The 26996-nt window shown below is 45.9% G+C and overlaps 3 protein-coding genes across 4 annotated transcripts in view; all 3 read left to right on the forward strand.

The window, feature by feature from the left end:
• The window catches only part of LOC310666072 (uncharacterized protein), a 1539811-nt gene that overhangs the window by 1190632 nt on the left and 322183 nt on the right, over window positions 1-26996 (forward strand). The window lies entirely within an intron of this gene.
• LOC310666108 (SLAM family member 7-like) lies at window positions 5075-15236 on the forward strand. Its single transcript, XM_083416718.1, has 5 exons — window positions 5075-5370; window positions 9473-9853; window positions 13131-13433; window positions 14210-14317; window positions 14740-15236. Exons 1-5 carry the CDS (start codon window positions 5097-5099, stop codon window positions 14829-14831), a joined length of 1158 nt encoding a protein of 385 aa, XP_083272844.1. The 5' UTR covers window positions 5075-5096; the 3' UTR covers window positions 14832-15236.
• LOC310666006 (uncharacterized protein) overlaps window positions 21841-26996 on the forward strand; it is a 127394-nt gene continuing 122238 nt past the window's right edge. The window contains exons 1-2 of the mRNA XM_083416417.1: window positions 21841-22334; window positions 23005-23349. Coding sequence (XP_083272543.1) covers window positions 22262-22334; window positions 23005-23349 — 418 coding nt within the window. The 5' untranslated portion in view covers window positions 21841-22261. The remainder of the gene's footprint in view (window positions 22335-23004; window positions 23350-26996) is intronic.

A 26996-nucleotide genomic window follows, 5' to 3' on the forward strand; every position in this document is an offset into this window, starting at 1 on the left:
GCTGTTTGAAGTACTTGGGGGGGGGGGATTAATGTGTCCTGCAACAATATGTTGCAGTTCTAGATTACAATCAGAATGTTACACTTACACCTACACACATACACTTCCTCACCCTGCTCTCCATTTTCCTTTTGGCATGTTCACTCTATAATCCTCATTTGGTTGATTGTTTTTTGGGGAGAGAAGGTGTCGCATTAAGTCTTTTGCTTTCAGATTTTTGTACACCTGCAAACTCTGGGGTTCCTCCAGGCTTGGAAATGCCTCCCTCCTCATGTAGCTCACAGAGATCCTCTTTTGGCCACCGTCCAGTCAACACTCGGCCCCTGTGCTTGCTATTACAGGGTTGGAAGCTATTCAGAAACCTATGCTGGAGACCTCTGGCTCTGATATCAGACACCACACTCACACTGCAATGGTGGGAATGATCTTCAATGAGTCTTGGGTATAGATTTGGGTCTGTGGCTGCCCCTTACCAAGATTTTCTCATAGCCGAAGTGTAGAAAGCCAAGTATTTGGACCTCCCAGCCCAGCTCAAGGTGCTGTAGGACCACAGAAACCAACCGTGCATTAATAAGCTGGTCATTGTATCATATCTGGTCCCTGCTCTAGATCTCACGAGACTTTACAGTGTGTATGTTGGGTACCATGCTATGTACTGTGTTATTTGTCTCAATAACATTTGGTAAAATAACCCTTTGAAGAATGTTATCATTGCTTGATGGTAAAGGTGTACAAAGATTGTGGTTAATATCCATGAGGTTTTGTATATTTTTATTTCAGTCTGCCCAAAGTCGTCACACACACAGGCCATGCAATTCCTTGAGCCAAATTAAAGAGGCAGCAGGTTGTTGTTTCAGTACTGGGGATGGGACAGCAATTGCTGCATGAGAAAAACAGCCCTATCCAGAAATAGCAAGTAGCCCATGGCAGTCCACCCTCTCAGACCAAGTGGGCTTCAAGAGAACTTCGACACAGAACCCGTGGGCCACGCACCAGTGAAGGTGGTGAATGTTCTGTTTGAGTGTCTGGAGGTGGTTGTAAGATGGATGGTGGCTAATAGATTGAGGTTGAATCCTAACAAGACAGAACAACTGTTTTTGGGGGACAGGAGGTGGGCAGGACTCCCTGGTCCTGAATGGGTAACTGTGCCCCTGAAGGACCAGGTGCGCAGCCTGGGAATCATTTTGGACTCACAGCAGTCCATCGAGGTGAAGGTCAATTCTGTGTCCAGGGCAGATGTCTACCAGCTCCATCTGGTATGCAGGCTGAGACCCTCCCTGCCCACGGACTGTCTTGCCAGAGTGGTACATGCTCTAGTTAGCTCCTGGTTGGACCACTGCAATGCTCTCTATGTGGGGCTACCTTTGAAGGTGACCCAGAAACTACAACTAATCCAGAATGTGGCAGCTAGACTGGTGACTGGGAGTGGCCGCCGAGACCACTTAACACTTGTCTTGAAAGACCTACATTGGCTCCCAGTATGTTTCCAAGCAGAATTCAAAGTGTTGGTGCTGACCTTTAAAGCCCTAAATGGCCTCAGCCCAGAATACCTGAAGGAGCGTCTCCACCCCCATCGTTCTGCCCGGATGCTGAGGTCCAGCACCGAGAGCCTTCTGGCGGTTCCCTCATTGCAAGAAACAAAGCTACAGGGAACCAGGCAGAGGCCCTTCTCGGTGGTGGCGCCCGCCCTGTGGAATGCCCTCCCATCAGATGTCGAAGAGATAAACAACTACCTGACATTCAGAAGACATCTGAAGCCAGCCCTGTTCAAGGAAGTTTTTAATGTGTGACATTTTTGTGTATTTTTGGTCTTTGTTGGAAGCCGCCCAGAGTGGCTGGGGAAACCCAACCAGATGGGCGGGGTACAAATAATAATAATAAATAATAATAATAATAATAATAATAATAATAATAATAATAATAATAATTTATTATTACCTCTGCTGTACCTCCCCACCGTACTGATTCCCCTTCTCAAGCCCCCAGTCACACCCTCGACCTGCACACACTGGAGACAATGAGGAGCACAAACACACACACACACACCAATTCACCACCACCAGCAGCACTATTAGGTCATTGCCACTCTCGTCCAGCCCTCCACTCCCTCCTTCCTGCGACTGGTGGGTTGGGGGCAGGGCTGGATTTAGGGCAACACAACTGATTCCCCCAAACTGGGCACTGAGCTGAGAGGGCTGCTGGCGATAGGTATGTGGAATACGAACGGCATTTCCATGCGCTCTGGTTTCCATCACGGTGTCCCGTTGCACCAGCAGTGATTCAGTCCTGCTGCCCACACGACCTGAAAAGCTGTATGTGGATAAACGCCAGCTCCCTTGGCCTGAAAGTGAGGTGAGTGCTGCAACCCCATAGTTCCCTTTGACCGGACTTAACCGTCCAGGTTTATTTATTTTTTCTTTTAGTTTCTGTGTCTGGCATGCGAAAGGGAGGGCGAGGAGGCAGCAGCCCCTCTTCTACTCTCTGACCTTCTATCATATGGAGGTTCCACATAGATAAAAATATAATATAATTGCACATTGTATTAACATTATTTTTTAATATATTAGTGGCCATGTGATAATTTTAGCTTATAAATTGTATTGTTTAATGTCTTAACTTGTATATTAAGGTACTTTTACAGCCCTGTTTAGAGTAGGTAACGTCTTGATAATATAAATGTTATAAGTTTTTTGTATCAATCTAGTATATTTTCTTTTAATTGTTGAATGATTCTGTGTACATTGCAGCAGCCTTTGGCTATGTGCAATAAAACTGACTGTCTGTCTGTCTGATTGAGTGACACATAGCTAAAAGAAAGAGAAAAAAACCTGGATGGTTAAGTCCGGTCAAAGGCAGCTATGTGTCACTCAATCAGACAGACAGACTGCAAGCCCCCTTCAACTGCATCCTCAAGATGTTTGTACATGGTAAAGTAAAGGTAAAGGGACCCCTGACCATTAAGTCCAGTCATGGCCAACTCTGGGGTTGTGGTGCTCATCTCGCTTTACTGGCCGAGGGAGCCAGCGTACAGCTTCCAGGATTTGAACTGACAACCTTCTGATCAGGAAGGCCTAGGCTCTGTGATTTAGACCACAGCGCCACCCACATCCCACATTTCACAGGTAAAAAGGTAAAGGTACCCCTGCCCGTACGGGCCAGTCTTGACAGACTCTAGCGTTGTGCGCCCATCTCACTCAAGAGGCCGGGAGCCAGCGCTCCCGGAGACACTTCCGGGTCACATGGCCAGCGTGACATCACTGCTCTGGCGAGCCAGAGCCGCACACAGAAACGCCGTTTACCTTCCCGCTAGTAAGCGGTCCCTATTTATCTACTTGCACCCGGGAGTGCTTTCGAACTGCTAGGTTGGCAGGCGCTGGGACCGAACAACGGGAGCGCACCCCGCCGCGGGGATTCGAACTACTGACCTTCCGATCGGCAAGCCCTAGGTGCTGAGGCTTTTACCCACAGCGCCACCCGCGTCCCCTGTTTCACAGGTAGTTGCCGTTAAAGACTGGTAGTCATTGAAGAAGTAAACAATAAACATCTAAGAGAAAAAGTTTGTCGATTTTAACAAAATAACTAAAGCATATTTTCTTTTTTAAATACTGTTTTGTGGTTAGCCTGTTTTAAGAAAATCCTCTAGCCCCCGTATGAGGTTTCCAGAGGCCTGTAAAGTCCTTTGAAAGGTCTCTATTGGTTGGAGGGAAAGAAACAGAGGCCAACCAGAGTACAAGAGCAAAGTGGCTAGTAAGACTGATCTTTATTATTTGCAAAGGGGAAAGTATTGCAACAGGGTCCCCACTCAGCACACAGGAGGGAGGAGAATCGAGAGCAAAGGGAAATCAGAATGTTATAATATCTCCACGTGGTCTGCCCGACAGGAGCATCATTCATACACCAGAAATACATCAGTAAAAGGAGGTACATCGGATAGAGTGACAGGTAAGTTCATGTTGTTGTTTAGTCGTTTAGTCATGTCCGATTCTTCGTGACCCCCTGGACCAGAGCACTCCAAGCACTCCTGTCTTCTACTGCCTCCCGCAGTTTGGTCAAACTCATGCTGGTACCTTCGAGAACACTGTCCAGCCATCTTGTCCTCTGTCGTCCCCTTCTCCTTGTGCCCTCCATCTTTCCCAACATCAGGGTCTTTTCCAGGGAGTCTTCTCTTCTCATGAGGTGGCCAAAGTATTGGAGCCTCAGCTTCACGATCTGTCCTTCCAGTGAGCACTCAGGGCTGATTTCCTTCAGAATGGAGAGGCTGGATCTTCTTGCAGTCCATGGGACTCTCAAGAGTCTCCTCCAGCACCAGAATTCAAAAGCATCAATTCTTCGGTGATCAGCCTTCTTTATGGTCCAGTTCTCACTTCCATACATCACTACTGGGAAAACCATAGCTTTAACTACGGTATATGGACATTTGTTGGAAAGGTGATGTCTCTGCTTTTTAAGGTGAGTTCATAGGTCACAAGTAAGTCATTGATACCTCCTCGGGTGTCAATACAAGGAGGCAAAAGGAGAGGCAGGTATGGAAGGTCTTCTGTCTGTGTCAGGTTCATGGAATTCTATTCCCCACCCCCACCCTGTGGGAGCAAGGAAAAACATAGAGTCTTTAAATAAAGTGAGTTTATTCAATAAAATTAAATAAAAATTATTCAAACATCAAGGTGGGAGACAAAGAAATATAGTCCATCCCTCATAATAGCATTGCTCCAAACGAATTCCTTCATTCTGCAATATAAGAAACAGCACTAAAAATAAATGTGACAAGCATACCATTGAGAAATCTGAGTCCGGCATGGGATATCCTATTCCTCATGGGGTTTGTGGGTGTGTTTCTGTCCAGCTTATAAATGTGGTGGCAACATTTCAAAAAATAGTAACGGCAGAGTAAGAATCACTCTTAGAGAGAACTGAAGGTAAAAAAAGGTAAAGGTAAAGGACCCCTGGACGGTTAAGTCCAGTCAGAGGTGACTATAGGATTGTGGCGCTGAACTCACTTTCAGGCAGAAGGAGCTGGTGTTTGTCCAGAGACTGCTTTCCAGCTCTTGTGACCAGCAGGACTAAACACTGTGACAGAAGCCAGAGCACACAGAAACATGCAAGAGGAGAGGATCATAGAATCACTCTCAGAGAGAACTAAAGATAATTGTAGCTGCTTATTGGTGACATTACCGATGTCTGCTTTGTGTTGTTGCCGGGATGTGAGAGGACAAATATCAGTCTGCAAGCTGAGAAGATCAACTCTGCTCTTGTCTCACCAGCAGACATACCTGAGTCTCCCTCCACAATCAGACAGAAAAGTTAATGAAGACACGTGCAGAAGCCTCAAGATCCTTTTGGTATTCAAGCTGTTAATCTATTCTTCCTTTGGTAAGTCCTTCAGGACTTGTACAGCCCTCAAGCCTCTCAATACACAGAAATGTTATAAGTCTGTTTTGTTCCAAAGGGGTAAACAATTGACAATGATAAAGTTTGTTACTGGTTCCCTGTTGCTTATTTGCATGGAATGGCAAAGCATGGCTCACTGATAAAACTCTCTCTGCGCCTGACCCCCCCCCCCCCCGCAAAGCTGTGCTCTTGAAGAGATTCTGCATCCCCTTCCTCGCATTGTTGGGAACAACTTTTAGAGTGTGCTGTGACACCCAATCGCTACTGAACATCCCTCTGATTGTGGTATTTGTACAAATTAAAAAGGGAGCTGTGGACAAGGACACATTGCCTTTTGATGTAGGCTTCAGATTATAAGCCAGTTTGTACCAACTAAACATTAGGAAGAACTCTGTGACAGTTGTGGACTCTGCTTCATTTAAGATTTTAAAACAGATGTTGGGTGTCCATCTGCCAGGGATTCTTTAGCTGAGATTCCTGCATTTAAGGGGGTTGGACTAGATGAGTCCAATTCTATGAGTCCATGAATTATAGTTCTTGGGAGTCCTTGGGCAGGATGCCTGGAAAACTCCTCAGCATCAGCATATTTGGTGTCCTGTGGATACTAGACACCCCTTGTTAAATATAATCCTTTATTAGGGGTAGCAAACCACACATTATCAAACAGACACCGTATACAAATTGTGCAAAATATGAGCTCAACATAGCAACCCTTGTTCCAAGAAGCATTTGGATGAGGATGTTCTGGAGCCCCCAGTAATTTCTAGCACTCGGGAATATCTGAGAACAATGTTCAAGCAGGACCTGGGACCATCAAAGAAGAAACGAGGAAGAGGAGGCAGAACAGCCCCTAAGCCCCTGGGAGTGATGGAATCTTAAGAGGCAGAATAAGATCATCACAATCAGTAGAAGGGACTAATCTGACTCAGACTCCAGAGAGGTGGGACAGTCCTGGAAGGGAATAACAAAAAGGTGTCCCGTCCCCACCTTCTGCCTGCCTAGGAGAGCTTGGCTGCAGAGCAGGGCTCCTTTTGAGTAAAGGGCTATTTATGAGGAGGGCCTCAGCGGTGCCTGGATGGGAGTTCTGGCAACTCTGCCTTAAAACCCTCAAGAGGAGGCAGAGAGAGCTGCTGAAAAGATGCTTCCCTTCCAACCCTGATCCTTTCCTGCACTGCCTCCCTGTGGCCATGCCTCTTAGCCATGCCTTTGCCTATGTTCTTGCCTGAACTGCTGCCTCGGTGTGGCCAGATCTTGCAGTACAACTTATCTGTGCCTTTGCCTCAGTTGCTTCGCTTCAACCAGACTGTGGGCTACTCTTAACCTTGCCTGTTCCTCCTTATCTGAACTGTGTGCTTGTGGCCTTTGCTATGGTTTCTTGCCAGCCTGAGCCTGGTGGACACAGGACATTTGGGCTTCTGCTGAGAGTGCATATACCAGCATGGGGCCTCATAATAATAATAATAATAATAATAATAATAATAATGGGGTGGCTAACACCCCAGAGGACAGGATCACACTTCAAAACGACCTTGACAGATTAGAGAACTGGGCCAAAACAAACAAGATGAATTTTAACAGGGAGAAATGTAAAGTATTGCACTTGGGCAAAAAAAATGAGAGGCACAAATACAAGATGGGTGACACCTGGCTTGAGAGCAGTACATGTGAAAAGGATCTAGGAGTCTTGGTTGACCACAAACTTGACATGAGCCAACAGTGTGACACGGTAGCTAAAAAAGCCAATGCAATTCTGGGCTGCATCAATAGGAGTATAGCATCTAGATCAAGGGAAGTTATAGTGCCACTGTATTCTGCTCTGGTCAGACCTCACCTGGAGTACTGTGTCCAGTTCTGGGCACCACAGTTCAAGAAGGACACTGACAAACTGGAACGTGTCCAGAGGAGGGCAACCAAAATGGTCAAAGGCCTGGAAACGATGCCTTATGAGGAACGGCTAAGGGAGCTGGGCATGTTTAGCCTGGAGAAGAGGAGGTTAAGGGGTGATATGATAGCCATGTTCAAATATATAAAAGGATGTCACATAGAGGAGGGAGAAAGGTTGTTTTCTGCTGCTCCAGAGAAGCGGACACGGAGCAACGGATGCAAACTACAAGAAAGAAGATTCCATCTAAACATTAGGAAGAACTTCCTGACAGTAAGAGCTGTTCGACAGTGGAATTTGCTGCCAAGGAGTGTGGTGGAGTCTCCTTCTTTGGAGGTCTTTAAGCAGAGGCTTGACAACCATATGTCAGGAGTGCCCTGATGGTGTTTCCTGCTTGGCAGGGGGTTGGACTCGATGGCCCTTGTGGTCTCTTCCAACTCTATGATTCTATGATTCTAATAAATAATAATAAGAATAATAATAATAATAATAATAATAATAATAATAATTTATATCCTGCCCTCCCCAGCTGAAGCCGGCTCAGGACAGCTAACAACAATAAAATAAGACAACATATTAAAATCATTTCATTAAAAAGTTACTTCAAATCAGATTAATGGCAACCATTGGGCTAGAGTTCTGTGAGGATTGCCAAAGGAGGGAGTCAGGCTGTGCCCTGGCCAAAGGCCTGGGGGAAAAGCTCCGTCTTGCAGGCCCTGTGGAAAGATGTCAAGTCCCACAGGGCCCTAGTCTCTTGTGGCAGAGCGTTCTACCAGATCGGGGCCATAACCAAAAAAGCCCTGGTTGAGGCCAGCCTAACCTCCCTGTGGCCCGGGACCTCCAAGATGTTTTTGTTTGCAGATCGTAAGTTCCTCTGTGGGACATACCAGGAGAGGCGGTCCTGTATTATTACTATAATAATAGTAATAATAATAATAGTAATTTGTTTACTGCCCTTCATCTGAAGACATCAGGGCAAAACGGTCAGTTTGCATTTTTAGTGCAGAAAGTATTGATCTGATGTGTAGAGATCTTTCCTATTCTAATTAATTCAAGAGGGTTATGAAGCTTCTCTTTGTCAAAGAAACAATCAGCAGGGTCCAGATTTTTGGGTTATTCAGGGAAGCTGAGTACAGCTGGTTTGAACTACTGTAGTTCTCTTGTCTCTTTCTGTCAAGGTCATGCTGACTATAAAAGGAGCCTGTCTTTCACTCTCTATCTCTTCTCCTTCTGGTGTCATGTTCTGTACATAGTATGCTTAGTGTTAAGGTTTAGACTTATTATAAGTTATTGTAAGTTTAAGTGAAGTCTGCTGCAACTGGATTTCTTATGGACAGTGTCAATCCTGAATGTTTTGGATTTGTGACCATTTTGCTCATTTGCCTTCAGTAGCAGTAAAGCTCTGCTGGATGAAATAATAATTGCCACTGGTCTATTTTTGGGAATCCTGCAACATGTTTAAGTTGTTGCTCTGCTAACTATACATTGGAATCTACCCTGGATCAATACTGAGTAGAATTCCATGACAAAAACACAGCATAAAAATACAAGATAAGACCACAAAATGCATAATAAAAACAAGAACAAAAGAAACCAGTAAATCCTACTCCACCTCCCCCACCCATTTCTCTGTCAGGAGATCAGCCTACACTCAAGCAGGACCCTGGCAGAGACACATGCCCGACTGGCATGTTCTCTCCCTCCTGGTCGATCGTTCGGGAGCTTCAAAAGCTTTTTTCAGCCCGAACATCACAGCGACCGATGCCAACAGACATCGGCACACTTAGGGATCCACAGAGTCTGCGCAGTTCGTGTAACAGACCTCAGCAACTCAGCATTTTGGCTAATCTACTTTATTTACATATAAACACACAAAGAGCACTGCAACATGGGTCCCTCTCTCTCTAGCATCAGACAGCAAAGAGAAAAAGAACAAAGGACAATGGTCCCACTTCACAGAACACAGTAACACAAACATCCTGTCTCCGTCACTTCCCACTCCGTGGAGTCAAAACATGTACCGTCATGTAATAGACAACAATCCCATGACTGCAATCACAGAGCAGGAAGACTAACATTCTCTACCATTGCAGCTCACTCAGCTCTTCCTCTGGCTCAGACAATGGTGGTGATGAGAGTAAGGAGTGATTGGTGCTAACAAATGTCCTTGTTGATCTTTCCCCTCCTCTCCTGCCCCAATAGGCACTTTGAGTCAAGCAACAGAGAATCCGACCTATCACATGAATGGGATCCTGGGAGGATCAGTATTCCTTTCTTTAAATGCATCCCGAGCAAAAAAATTTGTCAAAATTGAATGGGCCTTCCACCCCACATCTGGGGATCCATACCTGCTTGGTGAGTTCAGGGATGGAAAACTGGATCAGTCAAATTTCAGGAGCCAGTATGAACAACTGATGGAAACTGATGATGCTGTCGCATTGAGGATCAAGAACTTGGCAATGGTTGATGAGACCACACTGAGCATCAAGAACCTGACAATGAAGCACAGTGGGCTCTATGAAGCTCGTACCTGGTTTAATGCTGCACAGTTCCAAGAACACCACTTCATCCTCACTGTTTATGGCAAGTAATGATTTCACCATCTCTGTCAGTTCGTAGTGGAGCTGAGCATAGAATGGGAAGATCATGAAATATGATGAGGAACCTTTTTCAGCCTGAGGTCCACTGTGCTGGTCCCGGGGGGGGGTGTGTGTGTACTGTGCGGCATGGTCTGAGTCCAGTCCTGGGTCGAGGGTCTGGAGGCTGTCCGTCAAGGGCGAAGCGGGGTCCAAGGCAAGGAGCCGGGCATGGTCAGGAACTCCGGAAGAGCAGATCGGGGTGCTGGCAGGAACAGGTTTCCAACGATGTTGCTCCCGCAACCTGGGTCTGGGCTGACTGGCCTTTATCTCCTCTGAGGCCTAGGGCAGTCCCGGCCCACAGGTGACTCACCTCTCCTGGCCTTAAGGCGAGCACTCCTCCTGAGAGAACTTAGTTCCCTCTGCCTCTCTGCCCTGAGCCTCTGCAGCTCCGGAGAGGCTGGAGGCTGGCGCCCCCCGTTCCTCGAATACGTCTTTGTAGTCATGGTAAACAGCAGGAAGTGTTGAAGCAGCCTCCCCAGTGGGGGTGGCCACTAGCATCTCGGACCGAGCATGGGGACGGGTCTGGGAAGTGCACAGTCCGATTGACAGTCCATCCCGAGCACCAGGGGAAACCGGGGCATGGTAGCAATGTCCAAAGTTTGCACCTCCCGGTGCTGCTGGTGACACAGAACCAAGGGCTGTGTCTCCTGAGTAACGCCGCCCGAGGGCAGGAGCCAACCGTCAATTGCCTCCACCTGTACCAGTTCCGACTTATCCTGGAGTGGCACCTGATGATGGGCGGCAAAGGCAGAGTCCATATACGAGTGGGTTGCCCCTGAATCCACCAGAGCATGGGTGAGAATCCAGGGCCCGCCGGGGGGTATAGGCACACCGGAACCACGAGGTGTCGCAATTCCACCGGTGAGGGCCCCTCTTGCCCGGTTTGGGACCCCAGGTAGCCAGGGCCTTTGGCTACCAGGGTTGGCGGTTTCTCTGCGGCCGGCATCTTCTCGGGACAGGATCGGGCGTAATGTCCACTCCCACCGCAGTAGAGACACAGGCTGTGGACTTGTCCTGTTTCAACTGACAAATTGCCCAATTGGTTTGGCTCCCCTTCAGAGGGTTGCCAAATGCAGTCTCCAAGTGGTTACGAAACCCCACATAGTCTGTCAGCAAAGGAGAGTCTTGGCAGTGCAGCGGCAAAGCCCATTTGGCCGCCTGGTCCTTAAGCAAGCTGATCAAGAAGTGCACCTTGGTGCAATCGTCAGTAAAATTCCGAGCTCACCCCTGAATGTACAGCTTGGCCTGGGCAAGGAACATGGGAAAGCTGGCTGGGGACCCATCAAATTTCTCTGGCAGGGCCACTGGGTACTTGCCAAAAACCGGGGCCTCGGCACCAGGAGCCAGTAAGGTGTCCAAAGGCTGCTGAAGCGCCGTAACTGCGTTGCTAAGCTGCTGCACGGTGTGGGTCAAGGCCTGGTTTTCCTGGGCCAATGCCCCCAGCTCAGCCGCGTGTTCAGCCATAGCTTCTGGTTCTTCCTGAAAGCATCCCAATGAAGGGGGAGTGCGGGTGTGGCGGGAGCAAACTGTGCTGGTCCCAGGTGAGGTACCGTGTGGCGTGGTCTGAGTCCAGTCCTGGGTTGAGGGTCTGGAGGGTGTCCGTCAAGGGCGAAGCGGGGTCCAAGGCAAGGAGCCGGGCATGGTCAGGAACTCCGGAAGAGCAGATGCTGGCAGGATGCTGGCAGGAACAGGTTTCCAACGATGTTGCTCCCGCAACCTGGGACTGGGCTGACTGGCCTTTATCTCCTCTGAGGCCTAGGGCAGTCCCGGCCCACAGGTGACTCGCCTCTCCTGGCCTTAAGGTGAGCAGTCCTCCTGAGAGAACTTACCAGTAGTTCCCTCTGCCTCTCTGCCCTGAGCCTCTGCAGCTCCGGAGAGGCTGGAGGGTTACTGGACCCAGAGGCAACCTCACCTTCCCCTGACGGGGCTGAGAGTGGAGCACCTGTGAGCAATGGGTCCTTCATCACCTCCGGAGCCAGAGTGCATACATCTGGTGTCTGCTCCTGAGGATCCGGCACAGGTGAGGGCCCTTCAGGTTCAAGCCCCAGCCCCAGTTCAACAGGCTCTGGAGGTGGGAACTCCTGTGCAGGCTGGGAATCCTCAGGTTCAGCCTCTGAATCCTATTCCCAGGCCATCACAGCCACATTCTCACCTAGGCAACATTCCAGGGGCCACATGCCAGTGGGGCACAAAATCAGAGGAAATAAGTGTGTGGTGTTGGAATCTCTGTTCGCCCGAGCTGATAAAGCTCATCTTCCAAAATTGCCCTCCGACTGCACAGTGGCAAACAGAAACTAACATGTGGAACACTGAGTCTGAATGTTACTGTTCTACAATATGCTAGTTTCTTCACATGTGTGCAACCCCCATCCTCCATCCAGGAAGCAAGGGGCATCATCAAGATTCAGTAATACTTTTCAGCCAGACCAAAGAACTCAAAAAGGGTGTGAACCAAGGCCATGAGGGGAGTATGTCTGGGAAAGATATGCGGCTCTGGGATAGGACTCTGGGAGAGAGTCCTGAGGGACAGATAGAGATACTTGGAGGGACATATTTGGCCCCTGGGCCCAAAGGTCCCCACCCCTGCCCTACACAGTTACCGAGAGGCATGTGGGGCACGAACTCCTAATGTAATGATCTCAGGCAGGCAATGAAGCCCCAATAAGAATTCATGAGTCTCTGGCAGTTTTATGGTATGTTTATTTACAATTAACATGCTAAGCATGGCTCTGAGCCTCCCGCTCTTTGCTACGAGTTGGTCACTCTGAGTCTCCGCAACACGAATGGTGCCAAAGTCCAGGCCTTCCTCTCTTGTACTTCTGTTGCATTTTAACATTTAACATTTAACATTTCCAGTTCTTCTGGTTCGGGAAGGAGGTGGGTGAACCCCCCCCCCCCCACACACAGACACACTAAAACAAAGATCCCTCTGAACGTTGCTTGCCTCCTGGTTGCATAGCAACCCCCTCAGTGTCATCTATCTCCTCCCCTCCCTCTGCCTGTGAGTTCTCTGAGTTTGCTGCTCTATCTGGGAATTCTTGATGAAGTGATGCAGAACTAACTCACTCCTGCTCTGTCTGTGGCTACAACCCCTCGTCTCCAGAGTCAGGCTCTGGCTCCCTCTGTACTGGCATTCCTATATCTCCAGAGTCAGACTCTTGCTAGGCATTCGATTCAGCCACATCCCTGACACCTAATCACTTTCATTTCTGTTAAAACAGAGCCAGTGCCAAGACCATGGATACACCATAAAGTAGAATCCAAGACTCCAGAAGGCTGCACTGTGACCTTACAGTGCCAGGCACCTGTAAAGGAGGAGTACACTATCTCCTGGAAAAGAGGGAATCCCCCCAGGGTCTTAGTAGGAGGTTTGGATAAGTACTGGCTTTCTGACAATGGAAGGAATCTTCACATCTCCTGGCGAAAAAGCTCTTCTGACTCCACATTCACTTGTCTGGTCAGCAATCCTGTTGATCGAAACCGTGCCTCATTTGACTTGCTTAAAATTTGTGCAAGTGGGGAAGGTAAGAAATGTATCATCCCTTTCAAACCCCCTGGTTCTGCTTGGAGTGGTGAATACTCAGGCAGTCCCTCAAGACAGGGATTGTATAAGCAAACACTCCTCCTTCCTTGCAAGCTTTTAGGTTTGGGCCAACACAGCTCTGCTTGCAGACTATGCTTTACCCTATGAGTTGCTGCTCCTGAGATTAAGAGTCTCATGCTCTACCAACTAAGATATCCTGCTGCTTTGATTTCTTCTTTGATTCCTAGGCTGAGAAACTGCCCTGGGACCCACAAAAGTGAAAGCAGCAATGATATCTGGAGAGCCATGCTATTCTTAGAACATCTTCTCCCTGCAATTGGACTCCCAGAATCCCCAGCAGGACTCAGGTGCTTTGCTTGCTATTCCTGCTACAGTGAATCACATGACCTGGAAAAACTGTCTTCAGACAAACGTCGGCTCCCTCAGCCAGAAAAGCAAGATGAGCGCCACAACCCCAGTCTGCGACTGAACTTAACTGCCAGGGGTCCTTTACCTTTGTAATATACATCTCTTTTTTTTGCCAAATTACGTCATGAAAATTAGGGTGCACATTAGATTTGATGGTGCATTTACATTTGCCAGCAAATACTTTTTGGGTTTCAAGCTTTTGAAAATTGAGGTGTGCACTAGTTTTGATGGCTCATTCAATCTGTGTAAATACAAGTATTTGTTCTGCTTCTCTTAGTCACATACAGGAGGTCCCTTTGGTGGCTGTTATTGCAGTGCATTCCAAGAGCCTCTTATTGCTTGTTGCAGGTGGACAACAAAAATACTGGGGGATCCTGCCGCTTCTCGTCTGTGCTGTTGGAACTTCTGCATGTTTGATAATGATATGGAAGAAGAAAAAGTTGGGAAAGGAGAAAGGTAGAACCATCTTTGTTAATCCCCTTAATCACCTGGGATTGAGGCTGACTGCCAAATGTGTGCCTGCCTCTCCCTTACTCCTCTTGAGAGTATGTTTCCAAGCACAATTTAAAGTGTTGGTGCTGGCCTTGAAAGCTCTAAACAGCCTCGGCCCAGTATACCTGAAGGAGCATCTCCACCCCCATCGTTCTACCCAGACACTGAGGTCCAGTGCTGAGGGCCTTCTGGCGGTTCCCTCCCTGCGAGAAGCCAAGTTACAGGGAACCAGGCAGAGGGCCTTCTCAGTGGTGGCACCCACCCTGTGGAACGCCCTCCCATCAGATGTCAAAGAGATAAACAACTACCTAACATTTAGAAGACATCTGAAGGCAGCCCTGTTTAGGGAAGCTTTTAATGTTTCATGCACTACTGTTTTTTAATAGATGCTGCTTTTGCAATACAAGCTCAAGAGGGCTCTCCTGCGCCCTTCCTCAGAGGAGACCCCCCAAAAGGTGGTGATGACCAACTGAGATGAGCATGCACAGTAAGGAAGGCTGGAGGACCGGGTAAGATGTTTGGAAGTCACATAATACTATGGCATTGTTTTTTAACATTTGTTAGTACTACTAGGAGTATTCAGGGCTTCTTCTTTTCCCCCAGCCAGAACACTCCGGAACAGAGTTCATTTATCCACTCACCTTGAAACACCATTGCAGGGGGTTGGACCAGATGACCCTCAAGATCCCTTCCAACTCTTCAATTCTATGATTCAAATAATCTGAGAGGGGCGGTTGGCTGCTAGCTGTGATGGCTATGCTCTGCCTCCGTGGTCAAAGGTAATAATGCTTCAGAATACAAACTGCAGGAGGGGAGAGTGTATCAGTTTGATTTCATAGTACCAAAAGTATTGATCTGATGAGTAGAGATCTTTTCTGTTCTAATTCATAGAATCATAGAGTTGGAAGAGACCACAAGGGCCATCGAGTCCAATCCCCTGCCAAGCAGGAAACACCATCAGAGCACTCCTGACATATGGTTGTCAAGCCTCTGCTTAAAGACCTCCAAAGAAGGAGACTCCACCACACTCTTTAGCAGCAAATTCCACTGTCGAACGGCTCTTACTGTCAGGAAGTTCTTCCTAATATTTAGGTGGAATCTTCTTTCTTGTAGTTTGGATCCATTGCTCCGTGTCCGCTTCTCTGGAGCAGCAGAAAACAACCTTTCTCCCTCCTCTATGTGACATCCTTTTATATATTTGAACATGGCTATCATATCACCCCTTAACCTCCTCTTCTCCAGGCTAAACATGCCCAGCTCCCTTAGCCGTTCCTCATAAGGCATCGTTTCCAGGCCTTTGACCATTTTCGTTGCCCTCCTCTGGACACGTTCCAGTTTGTCAGTGTCCTTCTTGAACTGTGGTGCCCAGAACTGGACACAGTACTCCAGGTGAGATCTGACCAGAGCAGAATACAGTGGCACTATTACTTCCCTTGATCTAGATGCTATACTCCTATTGATGCAGCCCAGAATTGCATTGGCTTTTTTAGCTGCCGCGTCACACTGTTGGCTCATGTCAAGTTTGTGGTCAACCAAGACTCCTAGATCCTTTTCACATGTACTGCTCTCAAGCCAGGTGTCACCCATCTTGTATTTGTGCCTCTCATTTTTTTTGCCCAAGTGCAATACTTTACATTTCTCCCTGTTAAAATTCATCTTGTTTGTTTTGGCCCAGTTCTCTAATCTGTCAAGGTCGTTTTGAAGTGTGATCCTGTCCTCTGAGGTGTTAGCCACCCCTCCCAGTTTGGTGTCATCTGCAAATTTGATCAGGATGCCCTTGAGTCCATCGTCCAAGTCGTTGCTAAAGATGCTGAACAAGACCGGGCCCAAGACAGAACCCTGTGGCACCCCACTAGTCACTCTTCTCCAGGATGAAGAGGAACCATTGATGAGCACCCTTTGGGTCCGGTCAGTCAGCCAGTTACAAATCCACTGAGTGGTAGCATAGTCAAGACCGCATTTTACCATTTTTCCTGTGGACATTTGGACTTTAAGTAAATTCCGTAAGTAAACTGAATTGGATTACAAAAGTATTTGGATTCGGCACTTGAACGTGAAGGTTTAAACAGGAAGCCCACCTTCCGTTTTGTAGAAAGATCAAAACAAAGCCGCTGTAAGCTGAAGCTTTTGAAAAGTACTCTGTAAAGTATTAATTTTCATCATTTAAGATTTTGAGCACCCCCTCGGAAGCAGGGGAAGAGGGGGGAATTCTTTTGTGAACGATTGAGACCTGCAGGACAGTAAAAGGACAATCTAATTTACCACCGTCTCAAGCCTAGGATCGGGTTGTCAAAAGACTTTAGAACTTAAAAATAACAATAACAGAGGAATGGAGTACATTTGGATGGAAGGATGAACAGAGATATATATTTTTAGGTATTAATTTCGTGGTATTTGGAAGGAAAAGGAGCTGATTTGTGACTTTGTAACTAATTTTCGAATTGAAAATAACAAAAAGAAACTGTTGTCGATAGAGGGAGCTTCAGACACTGCGACTGTTACTTTGGTGAGACGGAAAATTCCATGGAGGCTGTGAAACAAGTGGCCTTGAAGAGTAATAGATAACAGTGGAAAAACAAGAAAAGCCTGGGAACATGGCTGATAGAATAACAGCTCTGTTGGAACAAATCACAAAGAAAGTGGACACTCTTGAACAGAGCATCTCTGGTCTGAAACAAAATGTGTCTGTTTTGGTACAGAAAGTGAGTAATTCAACAGGTGCGGTTCGGGAAATGGAACCAACTCTGCAAGGGCGAGTATTGGAGAAGAGGACGGGATAATCAAAACCTGTTCTGTATCTGCAAGAGGAATTCCATGTGGAAGCCCTAGTATCAGGGCCTCAAATTGATGGATATAAATTGAAGGTTGAGGGTATGGAGGTTGAAGGACTGATTTGGAGAGGCAGTGCCCCACTTGGACTGAGTAAGGCAAGAGGGATGGTTTATATGCTGGAGGATGGCACTGCGGGAAAGCTCGGAAAGATGGATTTCTGTAATCTCAAAGAGACTGTGGAGTACGCTTTAGAATATCTTCTGGACTATAAATTTAAACATGGAGTTTGGGCAAGCGTGCTGAAAAGGAGTAAAGGAGATGTTGGGAAAGAAGCCCTTTGGGACTCAATTTTAGGCCTGGAAAGAAACTTGCAGGCAGTTCAGAGAGGACTTAAGAGCCTCGGACATAAGGGAACCGGGTTGATGGAATTAATGGCTGACAGAAAAGACTGATAAATTCTCTGGAAAAGACTGGCAGAATCCGAAACCAGGGGGAAGAGATGGTGGGGAAAAATTGGGAATTTTTAAAAACAGCATTTTTAATAACATTGTATGATTTTTAATAACATTGTATGATTAAGGACTCTTGGGAGATGGTGGAATGAATTTATTTGACTTTAGTGGAAATAAGATAAAGATTTGAGATATTAGGGTCTAAGGGTATATGATATTAGGATTTAAGGGTATAAGATGTAAGGTTTACTTTTTTTTCTTTTTTTGTCTATTAGACTGGAGCTTGGATAACTTTTTAGAGGTTGATGGGAGAGTAAGGTTTAAATCAATTAAGACAAATAAGTGAGTAAGCAGTGAAAGATGGAAAGAACTTGCTGATCTAATTAATAATTGGAATACAAAAAGGGAGGCGGGAGGAGGTCAAGGAAATAAGTTATTGAAAGATGGAATTTGAAAAATGGAAGTGTTCTCTTTTTAAATGTTCTTTTTTGTTTCTTTTTTTTTTGTTGGTGGGGTGGAGGGGTGGTGTTTTTATGTATTTTTAAATTTTTACTTCTTTTCTTTTTTTCGCCTCGTATCTTATTGTATTTGGTCTTTTCTAATTTTCTTTTTTGTATTTGTGGAAACTGGAATAAATATTATTGTTATTATTATTATTATTTTTTAGAAAGACCGCATTTTACCAGCTTCTTTACACCTTGTCAAATGCCTTGCTGAAATCAAGGTAGGCTACATCCACTGCGTTCCCTTCATCTACCAGGCTTGTAATTCTGTCAAAAAACGAGATCAGGTTAGTCTGACATGACTTATTTTTCAGAAATCCATGCTGACTATTGGTGATCACAGCATTCCTTTCTAGGTGCTCACAGACTGTTTGCTTAATGATCTGCTCCAGAATCTTCCCTGGTATTGATTTCAGACTGACTGGGCGGTAATTATTTGGGTCCTCTCTTTTCCCTTTTTTGAAAATAGGGACAACATTTGCCCTCCTCCAGTCTGGAAGCTCCAGTCTGGAAGAGGGTTCTGGAAGCTTCTCTATGTGAAAGAAACAAGCAGGAGGTTCATGATGTTTGGGTTATTCCTTCAGAGAAGCTGAGCATAGCTCACTTAACCTGGTTTTATTATCTCTTTCTGTCAAGGTCGTGCTGATTATAATAATAAGGCCAGACAGAGCCTGGGTTTCACTTTTTTTCTTTCTTTCCTTCTGATGTGGTATTCTGTATAGAGTGTTAATAATAATAATAATAATAATAATAATAATAATAATAATAATAATAATTTATTATTTATACCCCGTCCATCTGGCTGGGTCCCCCCAGCCACTCTGGGCAGCTTCCAACAAAACACTACAATACAATAACTGTAAGTTAGACATACCGTAAGTTATTGTAAGTTTAAGTTAAATCTGCTGCAACTGGATTTCTTATGGACAGAGCCAATCCTGTATGTATTGGATTTGTGACCATTATGCTCATTTGCCTTCGGCAGCAGTAAAGCTCTGCTGGATGAAATATTAATTGTCTCCAACATTTGGAAATGCAAAGAAAAAGAAGGGTTTTTTTACCATATGTGGAGGGAATGTAAGAAAGTAAAAAACCTCTGGGAAATGATATATAATGAGATGAGAAAGATGTTGAAATATACATTTGTTAAAAAACCAGTAGCATTTTTACTTGGCATTGTAGGGGATGATATTAATAGACAAGATTGTAAATTGTTTTTATATGCAACAATGGCAGCAAGAATATTATTGGCACAAAAATGGAAACAAGAAGAACTACCGATGAAAGAAGAGTGGCAAATCAAATTAATGGACTATGCAGAATTAAATAAACTGAAAGTAAGGATTCAAAACCTGCGGGACCAGAGATTCTTTGAGGACTGGAGTAAATATTTGAACTATCTGAAAAGCAATTGTAATAAACAGATTCCACTAGTAGGACTGTGAGAAGTTTTGTAAGGAGGATTATGTGAAATATTGCAAGGAAGACTATGACAAGAATATTAGTTAAGGACAATTAAAAGTAATAGAGAAATTAATAAATGCAGATGAAGTGATAAAGAATGGAAAATCTTCAGAGATAGTTGACGGAAGTCTAAAATATTGTATAAGATAAGAATGTATGTTAAATGACTGTTGGAAATGATATGTTAAAAAAATAATAAAAATGTGTATGTGTGTGTGTGTGTGTGTAGTCTCTTGTCTATTTTTTGGGAATCCTGCAATGTGTTTAAGTTTTCACTCTGCTAACTATATGCTGGAATATTCTGGATCAATATTGAATAGACTTCCATGACAGAGTGCTTAAGTGCAAATTTATGTGTATAATACATCAAATTATCTGCCTTCACGTACAGTAGATATTCTATATATCTTGAAATTAGGCTAGGATTTGATAGATGTTCTGCCCCCACCAAGGTCAGTTGTTTAGTGATAGCAAATCTGTGTATTAGCATTAGGTAGAAGGAATAACAATGCTGTCCCTTTAAGAAAAGATACTGCCTTCCCCCCTTTTTTAGACATCAAGGCAGGTTGGGATATATTCTCGTTTCTGTTGGCTCTGATCAGAGGGGAAGAAACCTCTCTTCCCCCTTTGCAATCTAGTTTCAGTCTAGTTCTTGCATACGCAGAAAGAGGGGCAAACTCATTTCTTCTTACAGAACTCCATAGAGAACTTAATAAAATACTTCTAACCATCTTCATTCAGAGCCAAAGAACAGCCTATTGGAATGTGAGTAATATTTCTACATGTGCCTTGATTATCCTCAATAAGTCTATGTATGAGAGCTTTGTGGAGTTTTGCTGAATACTATCCAGATTGAGAGAGAAGTTTCCGGACCGAACGGTGGGCAATATTCTTGACAGAACCCCATGCAAAACAGCAAAACAGCAGCTTCCTAGAATGATCTGAAGGCATACGCTTTAAAAAAGCAACAGCCCAATTTTTGCTTACAGTTTTCTTTGGCAGTAACCATTTTATTTTATTTTTTTAGCTATACCCCATAACAAAAAGGGTGCTCAGAGTTGAGCCCTTATCGCTGATCAGCCTCACACTGTTTTTGATCAAGGATGCTGACTGCTGTTTTGCAGCTGTATCTCAAAACATCATGTTCTAATAAAAGCAGAGCAAAATTTTAAGCTAATTTCTGATCATTTATTTATTTATCTTGCTGGTTGCTTGTCACCCAAAGGTCTCCAAGAGACCTTCACATTAAAGAAAAATATATGCACATACATAAAACTATGGAGAAGACAGAGACGTAACTTACTGGATTCCTTTATTAGCAATAGAAGTATTTTCTCTGGGCGGCTTCCAGGCAAGAAAACAATGGAATCCAGCAGGCAAGACTGAACGCAGAATGACTAATACAGCAGACGCGTTCAAGAAATTCTGCCGAGCGCACAAATGTCAGTGGCGGAGAGTGAAACGTTGTCGTGGGACTTGCATGTTGTTGTTTAGTCGTTCAGTCGTGTCCGACTCTTCGTGACCCCATGGACCAGAGCACGCCAGGCACTTCTGTCTTCCACTGCCACCCGCAGTTTGGTCAGATTCATGCATAGTGACACTAAAAAATTCATTCAGGCAGCTGTGCGCGTGTATAAAAGGGAAAAGGAAGGCGCTAGAATGCGACAGGCGGGAGAGAAAAGGGGGACGAAAAGGGAAAAGAGGGGGAGCAGATAGAGGAGAGAGGAAAGAAGGAAAGACAGAAAGAAAGAAAGAAAGAAAGATGAGATGCGAACGAAGACGAGAGAAACCGACGAGGAATTGCAGAGGAAAGGAAGGGAAAAAATAAGCAAAATTCAGAGGAAGGTCGGCTTGGGAAGAGAGGGAGAGAAACTAGGATCTGGAAGGAAAGAGCGGGAATGGAGAAGGAAAATAAAAACACCGTCTGGAAAGCGGGCGTGGGTGTAGCAAAGGAAGACAGCTGCCTCCCAAATAAGTAAATCAATACAAATACTTAACTGAGGTTCTGCCCCACCCACCGTAAATCCTGAAGAGGCTCCAGTCCTGCGCTGAGAGGGAAGGGAAGATTTTTCGGTTTTAGCCCAGCGCCGATATCCCGGTCCAGCAGCAGCAGCAGCCTCGCCTCCTCGCCACCCGCTTTCGTCCTGTCTCAAATTACCGTACCTCGCTTTTAATATGTCTTGGGCGCAGCGGAGGAGGAGCAGGAGACGGCGGCAGAGAGCATCTTCTCGCGCTGAGGACTGGGTAGTGAGTGGTCAGCGGCGGTGTGGGGCCCACGCACGCGGGAATTTTTAAAAAATCCCCTGTGCTGTGAAAAATGAATAAACGTCTGACTCAAGTTGTGATGTGGCGTCGCGGTTTTAAAAGCCTGGCTCAGGCTGAAATGGTGCCACTGATAACTCCGGGCATGCAAATGGCACAAACTCTTATGGCATGAAGTAGCATCAGAAGACTCTTTTGGACCTTACCAGGCTCTCATCTTCTAGAGGAGAAGAAAGACTGCGCACTCAGTCGGGGCAAGCAACAATCGGGGTTCCTGGGGGTCGCAGTTTGTTCTGATTTAGAGCTATAGAGTGGGAATTACCTGGGAAAGGAGCGCGCAGGTGGGAAACCGCTGAGACCCGGACTTTCTAGGCGCAGGACAAGAGGAAGTGTGGGCGACCCCTTGTACGAAAGGCATTGGGCTGAAAACAAAGCTCTTTTCGCTCCTAGCCAAAATGATTGTGGAAGTCCTGACCAGAAGCCTCCTGGTCATCCTTCTCTTCACTCCATGGATCTGTACTTCATTTGGTAAGTCCTTGGGAGAGGGAGGGAACTCTTTGCAAATGCCGGGTGGAGAATGCAGGCTTTTGTGAAGGGGAAATAATTGGCCAAGGGGAGGTTGGTGCCATTTCCCACTTCATTTCTCTGCCCAGAAGTTCAAAATGCTGCTTAGATGTCCTGGCCTCTGCCCAAGACCACCATGAGATGCACAGCAAGCCAAGAAACTGTTGAATGGTCTCTTTAAATATTAAGGTTCATTATTGTTTCACAATATGTGTATCTTTTTAAAGGCCAGAGCAAATATCCTGACCTAGTTTTACAGCTGTGAAGCAGTATAGCAGGTGCTGTTCTGTTAATTAAGCTATGTCAGCAGTTGGATATAAAGTATATATATCGTGCTCTGGAGCATGGGGTCAAGAAGAGTCGGACATGACTAAACGACCAAACAACAACATATATATAGTATATAAAGAGCAGTGCGTACCTCTCTCAGTACCCTGGTGAATGGGTCATACTTATAGATGTAATGTCATTTAATGTAGGAGGAGTTTTTGCTTTTGTAATTAAGTTATTTTTGCTTTTCTTTGTTGTTTCCTGAACCTGTGGTGTCCCCGGTCTTTTTTATCTTCCAAATTGGCTCAAAGCTATTTCAGTATTTCCTCACCTATTTTTCCCCTTTCTCACCCACCCCAAATAGGAAATTTAAGTCATGGAATGGAGAATCCAATATATCAGGTGAACGGAATCATGGGAGAATCAGTCTTGTTTGCTGTAAATGTATCCTCAGCAGTAACAGTGGAGAAAATGGAATGGGACTTTTACCCGCAAAGCGGTGGCCTGGGCTTTTGGCTGGGGGAATTCAGTCATGGGAAACTGGAGCACCCAAGTCCCACTGACCGGTTTGGACAGCGGCTAGACATGGTGGACGAGACAACACTGAAGGTCAAAGACCTGGAGTTGGATGACAGTGGGATCTACAATGCTCGTATCTGGTTTACGAAATCACGGTTTCAAGAACAGAGTTTCAGCCTCACGGTCTATGGTAAGTAACTACTTTCCCTGTCCTGAATGCAGAGGAGGGCTACACAGACGATAAAGGGGAAAGTCGAGGGAGGTGGGTGTCTTTAGCCTGAAGAAGCGTCTCCACCCCCATCGTTCTGCCTGGACACTGAGGTCCAGCGCCGAGGGCCTTCTGGTGGTTCCCTCGCTGTGAGAAGCCAAGTTACAGGGAACCAGGCAGAGGGCCTTCTCAGTAGTGGGGCCTGCCCTGTTGAGTGCCCTCCCATCAGATGTCAAGGAAATAAACAGCTATCTGACTTTTAGAATGCAGCCCTGTTTGTGTGGGAATGTTCGGGGATGCAGGAGAGGATAAATTGTCTGATTATATCCTTATCCAACTTGTGTTAACAAGTTTCCAATATCAGCAGAGTATAAAACATTCCCCTTTATTTTAAGTTTGCAATGGTAGTGTTTGCTCAGGCTCGCTTAAGCCACTATAATAATCACTCTGGTAATTTCCCCTTATTCCCTCTTAAAATAGAAAAGACAACACAGTCTTTTACAAAAGTATAAAAAGAGTTTACTCACATTCTGTTCACAATCAGATCCCAGAAGGCAGACGTCAGCTTAATGAAGTAACATTCACTTGGAATCTATCTTATAAAAAGACAGTCCCTTTGTCCTCTCTTGGCTGGAAGCCAAGAGGGCATCTTTCGCTCAGTAGATGTTGTGTCTTCGATGCATGTGGTGAAAGAGAGAGAGATGGCTGCCCTGCCCTGTGCTTTTGTCATTACCTGCACAGGTGAGGCAACACCCCCCTCTAGTCACATGTGGAGGAAGTCTGTCCCAGCCCAGAGGGAAACAGGAAGTTTACCTGCTGGCTGGACAAATAATCCCTCCCCGTGTCTAAACATGTACACTCTAGGAATGTTGTACTTGACTGCTCTTGTGTTTCACATCCCCCAGTTTAGGGAAGCTTTTAATATTTGACGGACTATTGTATTTTAATATTTTGTTGGAAGCTGCCCAGAGTGGCTGGGGAAACCCAACCAGATGGGCGTGAGAAGAAGAAGAAGAAGAAGAAGAAGAAGAAGAAGAAGAAGAAGAAGAAGAAGAAGAAGAAGAAGAAGAGGCTGAGAGTCATGGGTGTACCCAAGGTGGTGGGGGCAAGGGGGCAGCTGCCCCACATATAAAGTAAAACAATAGAAATACTTAATTAACTGATCTATCATGTTGGTTCTGCCCCCCTAACAAAAGCCCCCCCCCATAAAAATCCTGGCTGGCTGAGAGGTGATATGACAGCTATCTTCAAATATTTGAAGGGCTTTCACATAGAATCTGGAACAAGCTTGTTCTTTGCTGCTCAAGATGAATGAATGAATTAAAATGAATAAGAAAGGAGATTTCTACTAAATCTTAGGAAGAACTTTCTGGCTGTAAGAGCTGCTTGGCGGTGGAATAGACTGCCTCAGAAGCTGGTGGACTCTTCCTTGGAGGTATTTAAGCAGAGGTTAGATGGTCATCTTCTAGGGATTATTTAGCTGTGATGCCTGCATTGCAAGCAGCTGGACTACATGACTCTTGCATTTTATTATAATGGAATAGGATTGACACCGTTTGGCTGGTTTCTGACAGGCATAAGGTGCAAACATCACATCTTTCCCATTTCTCTTCAAATAGAGCCTGTGCCAGAACTTCAGATTCTCCCCAGAGACGTCTCCAACAGCTCAGGCATATGCGATGTAACCCTGCAATGTCAGGTGTCTGGAAAGGGGGAATTTGACATCTCCTGGAAAAGAGGGGAACCTCTCAGAGACTTCGGAGATGGCTTGGACTGGTACCAGATCTCTGACAATGGCACCAGTCTCCATTTGTTGTGGTGGCCCAACGCCAGTGACTCCACTTTCACCTGCCTGGTCAGAAATCCCATTGGAGAGAAGGACGTCTCCTTCAGCTTGCTCAGCATCTGCCCAACTGATGATGAAGGTCAGTAATTTATGGCACCTTCCTCCAAACGATGCATTGCACCCCTTTACCCCATCACCCCAATATCGCTGCTTCGGGTTGTGAATATATTGGGGCATGGAAAAGGCAGCAGTGGAGGGTCCATTCATGTCTCTGAGGCGTGGGACCCCCAGCCACAAGAATTCAGAAATCTGAGAAGAGGATGTGTTTTTAGAATTAAGCGGTGCTCAGCGGTAGAGGGACGCGGGTGGCACTGTGGGTTAAACCACAGAGCCTAGGACTTGCCGATCAGAAGGTCAGCAGTTCGAATCCTCACGACGGGGTGAGCTCCCGTTGCTCGGTCCCTGCTCCTGCCAACCTTAGCAGTTCGAAAGCACCTCAAAGTGCAAGTAGATAAATAGGTACCGCTCCGGCGGGAAGGTTTAACGGCATTTCCTTGCACTGCTCGGGTTCACCAGAAGTGGCTTAGTCCTGCTGGCCACATGACCCGGAAGCTGTACACCGGCTCCCTCGGCCAGTAAAGCAAGATGAGCGCAGCAACCCCAGAGTCAGCCATGACTGGACCTAATGGTCAGGGTCCCCTTTACCTTTACAGTGGTCGAACCCCTGCTTCTTTGTTTGCAAGAAGGTCTCAGGCCCAATCCCTTTGGCAACTTCAGGCAGGGCTGGGAATAATAATTTGTTGTTGTTGTTGTTTAGTCGTTTAGTCGTGTCCGCCTCTTCGTGACCCCATGGACCAGAGCACTCCAGGCACTCCTGTCTCCCACTGCCTCACGCAGTTTGGTCAGACTTATGTTTGTAGCTTCCAGAACACTGTCCCACCATCTCGTCCTCTGTCGTCCCCTTCTCCTTGTGCCCTCCATCTTTCCCAACATCAGGGTCTTTTCCAGGGAGTCTTCTCTTCTCATGAGGTGGCCAATGTCTTGGAGCATCAGCTTCATGGTCTGTCCTTCCAGTGAGCACTCAGGGCCGATTTCCTTAAGAATGGATACGTTTGATCTTCTTGCAGTCCATGGGACTCTCAAGAGTCTCCTCCAGCACCATAATTCAAAAGAATCAATTCTTTGGCGATCAGCCTTCTTTATGGTCCAGCTCTCACTTCCATACATCACTACTGGGCAAACCATGGCTTTAACTATATGGACCTTTGTTGGCAAGGTGATGTCTCTGCTTTTTAAGATGCTGTCTAGGTTTGCCATCGCCTTTCTCCCAAGAAGCAGGCGTCTTTTAATTTCGTGACTGCTGTCACCATCTGCAGTGATCATGAAGCCCAAGAAATTAAAATCTCTTACTGCCTCCATTTCTTCCCCTTCTATTTGCCAGGAGGTGATGGGACCAGTGGCCATGATCTTCGTTTTTTTGATGTTGAGCTTCAGACCATATTTTGCGCTCTCCTCTTTCACCCTCAATAAAAGGTTCTTTAATTCCTCCTCACTTGCTGCCATCAAGGTTGTGTCATCTGCATATCTGAGGTTGTTGATATTTCTTCCGGCAATCTTAATTCCGGCTTCGGATTCATCCAGCTCAGCCTTTCGCATGATGAATTCTGCGTATAAGTTAAATAAGCAGGGAGACAATATACAGCCTTGTCGTACTCCTTTCCCAATTTTGAACCAATCAGTTGTTCCATATCCAGTTCTAACTGTAGCTTCTTGTCCCACATAGAGATTTCTCAGGAGACAGATGAGGTGATCAGGCACTCCCATTTCTTTAAGAACTTGCCAT

Source organism: Podarcis tiliguerta, assembly GCF_965153285.1.
Source record: "Podarcis tiliguerta genome assembly, chromosome: 16".
In the NCBI taxonomy this organism is placed as follows: Eukaryota; Metazoa; Chordata; class Lepidosauria; order Squamata; family Lacertidae; genus Podarcis; species Podarcis tiliguerta.

Excerpts from the sequence above, each read along its gene's own strand:
- LOC310666108 (XM_083416718.1), top strand. The coding sequence starts at position 5,097 with ATGCAAGAGGAGAGGATCATAGAATCACTCTCAGAGAGAACTAAAGAT. Across the intron at positions 9,854-13,130 it reads CTTCATCCTCACTGTTTATG|AGCCAGTGCCAAGACCATGG; the intron begins GCAAGTAATGAT and ends CTGTTAAAACAG. Across the intron at positions 14,318-14,739 it reads AAAGTTGGGAAAGGAGAAAG|ATGCTGCTTTTGCAATACAA; the intron begins GTAGAACCATCT and ends GTTTTTTAATAG.